A 10,242-nucleotide genomic window follows, 5' to 3' on the forward strand; every position below is an offset into this window, starting at 1 on the left:
TTATTTTTATAATCAGTTTTCAATTTCCTATGTTTCAGTTTAATTGAATGTCCTCTTGACCTTCTGTTATGAGACAGGGAGAACACATTCCTCATATACTCTCTACCAGTCCGTATTTTATAGACTCTTCTCAAATCCCCTCTTATTTCTCATTTTTCTAAAGTAACAATCCCAGTTTTTCAACCTCCTTCCCTAACAGAGTTTCCCGGGGAACTTGATCATTCTCATTGCCCTTCCCTGAACCCCTCTTGTTCTGCAATATCCTGTTTCAGAAGGGTGCTCAGCACTACACAGAGAAGTCCAGAGGAGGGAGAAGCATTGACCGATTGATCTCATGGCTTTGTATTTTTGGTATTATTCCCCATCCCACCGCTTCTGTGTCCCTATGTTTTGCTTAGTTTTTGTCAATGCTTGCACTCTGAGCAGGGTTTCACAGACCTGTAACCCATTACACCAGGTTCCTGCCCTGAGTTCATAAAGTTCAATTAGAACTTTGTTAGTTGTTTGATCAGTTCAAGTTATTCCCTCCAGTAGGCATATACGTTGCACTGATTGACATCGAACATCATCTCTCATCATGCTCACAACATGCTCCTCGTTCATGCGGCTCAGTAAGCTCATCTCAGAACACCTCTGGACTGGACTATGGTCTAACTAATTTGGTGCCATGTGGAAATCATCAAACACTGGGTCTGAAAGAGACCTCAGGAGGTCATCTTGTCCAGGCCTCAGCTCAAAGCAGGACAAACCCCAAGTAAATCATCCCAGCCAGGGCTTTGTCAAGCTGCACCTTAAAAAGCTCTAGGGATGGACATTCAATTACCTCCCTAGGTAACCCATTCCAGTGCTTCAGCACCCTCCTTGTAAAAAAGATTTTCCTAATATCCAACCTAGACCCGCCCCACTGAAACTTGATACCACTCCTCTTAGTTCTTTTATCTGCTGTCTCTGAAAATAGCCTAGCTCCATCCTCCCTGGAACCCCCCTTCAGGTAGTTGAAGGCTGCTTTCAAATCTCCCCTCATACTTCTCTTCTTCAGATTAAACAAGCCTAGTTCCCTCAGCTGTTCTTCATAAGTCTTGTTCCTTAGCCCCCTAATGATTTTTGTTGTCCTCCACTGGACTCTCTCCAATTCCTCCACATCCTTCCTGTAGTAGGAAAAAAACTGGACACAAAACTCCAATGTTGCCACACCAGTGCCGACTAGAGGGGAATAATGTTGTCACCTCACTGCTCACCCCTGTTTTTAGATTGTTGGAGCTATAAAATATTTACCATGTTATTTGATATCACGTGCGTAACCCCTGCGCTGGGCTTCTCTCCCTTCATAGGCATCTGAGCATTTCTGAGCATGATCAGTGACTCGATCACACCATGGAGTCTTTCAACCTGACCTCCTCCGGCCCAACAATGTTCATCCTAAACGGCGTCCCAGGGCTGGAAGCTGCCCACAACTGGATTTCCATCCCTTTCTCTACGTTCTATATCATCAGCCTTTTGGGAAATTTCACGGTTCTGTTTGTTGTCAGCAAAGAGAAGACCCTGCACAAGCCCATGTACCTGCTGCTCTGCATGCTGGCGCTCACAGACATTAGTCTGTCGACCAGCGTCGTGCCGAAGGCACTGTGCATATTTTGGTTCGGTTTCAAAGAAATCACTGTGGATGGATGCCTCACACAGATGTTCTTCCTTTACATAGCTGTTGCTACACAATCAGCCGTCCTCGTGGCAATGGCCTTCGATCGCTACGTCGCCATATGTGACCCTCTGAGATACGCCACCATCCTCACCAATGCACGAATCGCTAAGCTAGGGTTAGTGGGTTTGATACGGGCTGTTCTCTTGCTTCTGCCAGTGCCACTGGTACTGCGGAGGCTGCCATTCTGTGCCAACCGCCTTATTCTTCACACGTACTGCGAGCACATGGCTCTGTTGAAGATCTCATGTGGGGACACCAGATTCAATCAGACTTACGGACTGCTGATATCATTTGTGACCATTGGGCTAGATCTGATACTCATTGGCCTAAGCTACAGGCTGATCATAAAGGCGGTCTTCAGAATCAACTCTAAGAAAGCCCACCAGAAAGCCCTCAACACCTGCACAACCCACATCTGTGTGATGTTGACGACTTATACTCCCTTCCTTTTCTCCGTCCTGACACAGAGGTTCGGTCAGGACATCGCTGCCTATGTTCACATCCTCTTGGTCAACCTCTATATACTTGTGCCCCCCATGCTCAACCCTATCATTTATGCGGTCAAAACCAAAGAGCTTCGTGACAAAGTGGTAAAATACACCTGCAGAATGTGATTGCCAGGGACCACTGAAATTAAGCCTGCTTGACAGGAGGGGAAAGGATGTGTTCTCGCTAATTAAGGGTTCTTTGTCCCAATTCAGTTAAGCTCAGCCTTGAGTAAGTTCACAGTTTCAGAAGTTCCTTGCACCTAATGTCTTATCACTCCCTCACCAAGCACTGCCTTGTCCATTGCTAAGTTCCATCTCTCTAACCATCACCTGATGTCTGTCAGAATGACCTGTAATCCCCCAGGCCCACATCCCCTGTCATTTGGCCTTTCTGTGACTTCCCGACCATCATCGCTGATGATTTCTTATATGCTCTCAGCCCTATTTGCCATCAGTATGTTTGTTGATTCTCACCCTTCTTCACTCTCCTCCATCTTTGACTCTTTTGCCCCTCTCTGCCATCACAGGGTCCACAGCTCTGCAATGCAGGAGGCCCCAACAATCCCTTCCAGTCCTGATTCTCCCCAAATTGGTCTCTCTGAATTCTTAACTAGTAGACACTTGGAATTTTCCCCTCTGCTTTATCCCCCACAAAGCCATGAAATCTGCCCTTCATTAGGGAAAGGATGTGGATAAATTGGACATAATCCAGCGGAGAGGAACAAAAATGATTAGGGGGCTGGAGCACATGACTTATGAGGAGAGAGTGAGGGAACTAGGCTTGTTTAGTCTGCAGAAGAGAAGAATGAGGGGGGATTTGATAGCAGCCTTTAGCTCCCTGAAAATGGGTTTCAGGGAAGATGGAGCTAGGCTGTTCTCAGTGGTGGCAGATGACAGAACAAGGAGCAATGGTCTCAAATTACAGTGTGGGAGGTCTAAGTTGGACATTAGGAAAAAGTTTTTCACTATGAGGGTGATAGTCTGATATCCGGTATAGCACAGGCCAGAGACCTGCCCGCAACGAATTCCTAGAGCAGAGCTTATACAGAAACACTCAAAGTTGCTTTACAAATTCTCGGTGATGGAGAATCTGCCATGACCCTTGGTAAATTGCTTCAATGGTTAATTTCTCTCTCTGTTTAAAAAGTGTACACCTTATTTATAGTCAGAATTTGTCTTACTTCAACTTCCAGACATGGGATGGTGTTAGACCTTTCTATGTTAGACTGAAAAGCTCATTATTCAATATTTGTTCCCTGTGTGGGTACTTGTAGACTGTTAAGTCACCCCTTAACCATCTCTTTGTATCAACACCCATCTTTAATTGTGGACAAGAACTGGACACATCATTCCAGCAGGAGTTGCACCAGTGCAAAAGAAAGAGGTAAAATAACTCTTCTACCTCTACCTTAGATTCCCCTGTTTATCATCTCAGGATGACATTAGCTCTTTTGGCCACAGAGTCACACTGGCAGCTCATGTTATCATCACCTCTTCACCATCTCTCTTACACTAAATAGATTGAGCACTTTGAGTCAGTCACTGTAAGGCAGGATTTCTAATCTTTAAACATTATTGTGGATCTTCTCGGAATTCCTTTCAGTGTATCAACATCCAACTTTCATAGTGGGCACCAGAACTGGACACATTACACCAGCAGCTGTTGTACCAGTTGTACTAAGAAGTGAGAGCTTAAGGCCTGTAAAACAGGCTAAGGCCTAAATGGAAATGCCAAGTGAACAGAAGTATAAGGGGTCACTCAAGTTAACTGAGACTGGTATAGGAAAGTGCTGATTCTGCAAGGTTGTAAGATTGCCAAAATATTACTAAAATATGTAGTGGGTATAAGAGGTACTAAGATACTAACTCTCTGAAATGACACTTTTATGGGTAGAAATGATACATGGAGTGGCGGTGCCCAAATCAGCCAATCAACGGAAAAAGGTGGTTTTAGACTATGTCAGGAGGGTGGCAACTACCTACGTGAAAGGGGGCAGACCGAAGGTGTATGTAACAGTGTATAAAAGAGGCTGTCAGAGGGAATACCGGTGTCCGGTCTAGGGGATAACGGAAAGATTGGGCCGAGACCATTGTAACGCCCCAATATGAAACTGACCCAGAGATACTCTGTAAGTCATTTCTCATTGTGCCGCACGCAATAAACCTGGCTTGGGCGCCTTCGTTTCTCAGCTAATCTGTGGTCGTGTCGACTCATTCGATCGTGAGAGCCGTCTCAGTTTCCTGGCCAAGGCTGGGACAGCATCTACACAGGGACACACGCACGCAGCCTACACTGATAAACACCGGTGACCAAAACACCGAGTACCACACCAGTACCAAAGAAAGAGATAAAATAACTTGTACCCCTCTACTTGAGGTTCCCCTGTTTATCATAGTAAGATCACATTAACCCTTTTGGAGCACTTTTTTAGCTAATTACCCCTTCACGCCACCCAAATCTTGTTTAGAGTCTCTGCTTCCCACAATAGAGTCCCCGATTGTGTAAGTATCACACACACCTTTTTTGTTCTCTACGTAGCTATATTAGAACAAATATCATTTGCTTCGACTCAGTGACCCATCCCATACATTCCTCATCCTTTTTATTCTGGTGCCTCTGAAGGGAGAGAAGCCCAGTGAGAGGGGTTAGGCACTTGGTAACAAGTAGCACGGTATATATTTTTCGTTATTAAAAATCTAGAAAGGGGGTTGAGCAGTGAGATGGAAGCATTTGCATAGAGCAACAAATTATTTAGGCCGTAATCCAATACAGAGATGGCCTCAGACATCCAAGGTCGGTGAACAAGCAACATGATGGGAGATGACGTTCGATGTCAATCAGTGCAATGTATATGCCCATTGGAGGGAAAAACTTGAACGCCTCCAACACCTTACAAGGTTCTAATTTAACTCTTTGAACTCAGGAGAGGGGCGTGGTGTGATGGTACTCGGCTTTGTGAAACCCTGCTCAAAGTGCCAGCATGGCCAAAAACTAAGGAAAAAGTTGGGACACAGGAGGAGTGGGACGGGGAATAATAAAGAAAATACAATACCATGAGATCAATTAGTCAATGCTTCACCCTTCTCTGGACTCCTCTGTGCAGTACTGAGCACTCTTCTGAAAGAGGATATTGCAGAACTAGAGGGGTTAAGAATGATCAAGGGCCTGGGAAAATGCTCACAGGGACAGAGGAGGAAAAGACTGGGGCGGTTACCTTAAAAAATAGAGGAATAAGAGGGGATTTGAGAAGAGGCAATAAAATACTGACTGGTAGAGAGTATTTCAAGCATGTGTTCTCCCTGTCTCATAACACAAGTTCAAGAGGCTACTCAATTAAACTGAAACACGGCGCATTCAAAACTCATGAAAAAGAATGCTTCCTTGACTCAGTGCATAATTAGACAGAGGAACTCATTGTCACAAGGTGAAGTTGAGGTAAGTAGCTAAGCTAAAATTGGAAAGATTTTGGACATTTATATGCATAGTAAGAATCTTTCGTTGCTATAGTTACAGCTAAATAAATATCTTGGAAAGCCTGTACGCCTGCATGTTTCAGGGCACAAGCCAATCTCTGGCCGTTAGGCACTAAGGTGACACCTTCATGAAGATCAGATGATCCCCCCAACACCAAGCCTCTGTGCTTGTCGCTGGCAGAGAGAGAACACTGGACTAGATGGACCATAGGTTTGTTCTACGATGCAATGCCTCTGTTGGAAAGGAGCCAAGTTTTCTCCATAGAAAGAGACATTATCATGGCAGGCTGGGATTTTGTGCTTTGTTACATCCCTTGTTTCTTTTGATGAGAAACTTTCTTGAAGGCGCCCAGCTTTCTCTGAGACATAACAAGTACAGTCATTTTTTTATTCTGCTTTGTGAACTGACAAGGGTAAGCACAGATACCCGTCAGCATCCCAGCCGCTTACATATCTCATGCTTGAATATTGATAACGTTTGCAGGTGGTGCAAAAATTAGGGGATTGTAAATAGTGAAGAGGATGAGTCACTGATTCAGATCAGTCTGGATTGGTTTGCTAACTCACTCAAAGCAGACAATATGTGTTCTAATATAGCTCAGTAGATTTATATGTCTAAGACCAAAGAAAGCAGGCAATGCTTACAGAATGGGGGACTAGTTTGTGGGAAGCAGTGACTCTGAACAAGATTTGTGGGATGTGAAGGATGAACATTTCTGATGAGCAAAATACTGACGTGATCCTATAAAATCTCCTCCCTGAGGAATTTATGTACAACTTTCCCCATGAATGGCTAGCAGAGCTGGCTAACGGTGACTTGCCAGGGAAGAGGCCCTGAGACCTGCTGAAACACAGTCAGGGCCAGGAAATCTCCCAGCACTGGCCTGAGACCAACAATCAGAAAGAAAAATTGAATTGCAGCAGTGCTGCCCGCCTGTCCGTGTATCCCCCACTCCGTATTCCCACTCCCCCCAGCGCCACCCGCTTGTCCATGTACAGCCCATCCCCCTCCCACCACCCTAGCGCTGCCTGCCCATCTGTGCCCCCCACTCTCTCTCCCACAAACTCCAGAGCCACCTGCCTATCCATGTGCACCCCCCTCCACACCTCCACAATCCCCAGCCCGGCCTCACAGTGATCCCACTCACCCAGAACCAATACCAGGTGCCGGACACACCACACAGTGACAGCTCGTACAAATATCTACACAGCCTGGGTTAAACTCGATGTCTGGCTGCACTGGGGAAAGGGGGGATGGAGGAGGAGCAGCCTGTACAGCTTCTCTGTTGGTGAGGGGAACCCCAGCACAGCTCAGCGTATGCAGGGAAGTGCAGAGAGGGACAGACCCAAGGGAAGGGGAGAGAGGACGTGGAGACTAAAAGGAGCCAGTGCGAGAAACTGTTCCTCAAAACGACACAAAGCTTTAACGAATTCCCACCAGTTAGAAACCCAGACAAAACTTCCTGATGTTGCTTTTCCATGTTGGCAATAGCTGAAGTTGCCAGGAGGCTGTTGTGGGATTGGTCACAGGAGGAGGGATGATCTGGATGGAGGAAGTTGTCAGAGACAATCTACTACAGTGTGTCCACAGTACATGACAGCCTGAGACATCCATCTACCCTGAGAGAGTGCAGGAGGCCTAGTTACACCTCTTTGTTGTGTGAATTAGGCAGGATGTCCATTCCCTATTTCAGGACTCCGCACCATTGTGATCTGGATACTGCATATCCCGACCCCTACTCCCACACACTCCGTTCCTGAATGTTCCCTAGTCAGATTTCCAACGCTGCCTGGTTTCCCTTAAGACAGAAACGTGTTTCTATTTTTACTACATTTTGGTGCATCTTTTCCTTTCTTGAAGGACAGATGGAGGAGAACAGACAGAGCAGACTCCTCCTCTGAAAAAAAATATCACCCCAATTGTTTTGAACCTCTAAGTTCTGAATTTAAGATTTCAGTTACTCTCCTCTCAGTTCTTCTCTGGTCCAGATGAGCTCACCCATCCTTAGAAGCTGCAGGCCAACTCCAGTAGGAGTCACTGGAGGCTCATGGCTGGTGAAAATCAGACCTTTTATTTTCAGTCCCTAAATGTAGGTTTGCGGTGACATCCTGGCCCTGACGGGAGTTTTGCCATTGATCTGAATGGGACCAAGATTTCACCCTTAGTGTGGAACTTTAGGCTCCCTGCCCTGAAGATCCTGGCTTTAGGCCCTGCAACAGCGAGAGCTATTCTGTTAAGGTGCTGAAAGAGTCTGAAGGAAGACTCCCAGTTCATGTGGCACCCTGAGACCTAGCATGAAATACGGGGATTTCCAAACACAGGGGCCCTGATTTCGCTCATCAGTGATGCTAGTGTCAATCTGGAGTGATCTGAAGTGAAGGCAGAATGTGAGAGCAGAATCTGGCAAGTCTGTAAAACCTGTAAAACCCTGTGTGAAATCTCTGGTATCACAGATAGCCACTGCAGAGGCTCGTACTTCACATGTTAACCTGGCAGTAAAGTTGCTAAATTGGAAAATTTGAGCAAAAAAGAGAAAAAAAAAGCAAACAGACCAAAAAAAGGAAGATACTGAGACAGATAGAAGGACACTGTAAGAGACAATGAAATGATCTTATAAACAATTTGTCTAAAGAATGTATAATAAATATTTAGTTCCAATTTTAAATCCTTTGATGTTTCTCTCAATACTAAACAGTTCAAGTCTCCGTGCTGGAGAATTCCTGCTCAGATTGTTCTTGACTTGATCCCTTCCCGAGCCCTTAGCACTAAGTTGATTGCAGAAACTGCACCTCACCGAAATCCCACGCAGAAGAGAGACAAAATCTCCTTACTGTGACCTGAGAATCAGTGTACGAATCTCACGTCTGACACCCGCAGTGCTGGACAGGGACCTTTATGATTTCCCCCATACAGTCCCAGAGGATTCTGAGGTTGGCCAGGACTCCGGGACGATTCCCTGCACTCCGTGAGCTGGTGGAAGGGCAGAAAATAGACTCGGGAGAATTTCAGCCTAAGTGTTATAAAATAAACAGCAGGATCTTATTCAGGGAATAAGGCAGTATGCCGTCTTTATTATAAATACAGAAAATATTTTAAAAAACAATTGCCTAAAACACACTTTTACTCACACACACACACAGTTCTGCAGGAGGGATATAATTACCAGTCCCTGTTTTACCCGAGCTGAATCACTGGCTAGGTGATTCAGACAAGAGGGTGGAGCCAGGCTCTGTCGGTTGTGACACGATGTGCCTTGGGGTTTGTAGAACGAGCCTAAAGTCCAGGTTTCTTCATCCCATTTTTATACTTATCCATCCCCATTCGGGTTTGTGGATTTTGTCATATCAGACAGTCTCCTTGTTGTAATCATCAATTTCATTTCATATCGCGAGTGTGACAGCTTTCCCATTATTCCTTCATTCCTGTTTCACATTTTGTCTTGTTCCTGTCCTTGGGTGTTAACTCCCCTGTTTTCCAAGGTTATCTTGAGCTTCGGCCATGTGGGCTGTAAAAGTTCTTTAAACAAAAGCATCTTCTCTCTCTCCTGCCCTTGGAGGCTGAGAACCATTACCACAGCAATTACTTCCTCGCTGTCTTATCTCAGCAGACTCAAACTGCAATCACTCCTCATTCATAGCTACTAAAAATCATTACCCCATTACATTGGTACATCATCTTGTACTCACTTATCAACATAATAAAATATTAATACCTACACCAATTTTATTAATATCAATTTTACTAAAAGAAAATAAAAGAAATCTTGATTGCCCTTTCATTGCCCCATCAACCACATTCCTGATATGCATTGGGCACTTTCCTTTACTTGTAAATTATCACAGTTACATTGCAGAATGTTCTCAAACATTCATTTGTAGATGTTTACAAGCAGGGCCCCAATGTGTCATAAATGTTAAATCACAAAATGTCCAGGCAATGTCATCTCCTAATCTACTCTGGGCCTCAGTTTCCCCTCTGTAAAATAGGGAGAGCACTTCCCTGCCTCAGAGGGTTGTGGGGATAAAAAACTGTGAATCATGGGGTGCCCATATGGGTACCAATAGTGAGGAGGGCCATATGAGGACCCAGAGGTACAACCATGCTTTTTTATCTTAAGCTATTTTGTTTATCCTATTTCAGGACTACACTTTACTGTGATCTGGATACTGCACATCCTGCCCCGCACACTGTGCGTTCCTCCCGCAGTCAGTGCAGGAACAGTCCTGTGCCCCTATTCTCCCCCTTCAGAATCGCCACAACTCCAGCTAATATCCCCAATCCAGTTTTGGGAACTTTATTTCATCTACAGCTTTGAGAGTCTCCTTGTATCGTTTTCATTGGCCTTTCAGCATTCGTGCTCCCATTTTCAACTGTTCATAGAATATGGCTGTGGGGAATCATGAGCTTCCAGGACATGAGTTGGATTGACTCCAGATTCAGGTGATGTAGGAGACCTTGGTCCTGGGTAATCAGAACTGGGACCTGATGCTGGCTAATTGGAGTCTCCACCAAAAGATCCAGATGGGTGGTGAACCAATGTTGACAAGGCTACTCTGGGTCTATCTGGATCATGGAAGTTC

At 45.2% G+C, this 10,242-nt stretch overlaps 1 protein-coding gene across 1 annotated transcript; it reads left to right on the forward strand.

Moving 5' to 3' along the window:
- The first annotated feature begins 1,374 nt into the window (after positions 1-1,374).
- LOC137146124 (olfactory receptor 52P1-like) lies at positions 1,375-2,313 on the forward strand. Its single transcript, XM_067537278.1, has one exon. The coding sequence runs from the start codon at positions 1,375-1,377 to the stop codon at positions 2,311-2,313; it is 939 nt and encodes a 312-aa protein (XP_067393379.1).
- The last annotated feature ends 7,929 nt before the right edge of the window (positions 2,314-10,242 follow it).

Source organism: Emydura macquarii, unplaced genomic scaffold (assembly GCF_026122565.2).
Source record: "Emydura macquarii macquarii isolate MOO-44397 ecotype Brisbane River unplaced genomic scaffold, CSIRO-AGI_Emac_v2 contig_3703, whole genome shotgun sequence".
Classification (NCBI taxonomy): Eukaryota; Metazoa; Chordata; order Testudines; family Chelidae; genus Emydura; species Emydura macquarii.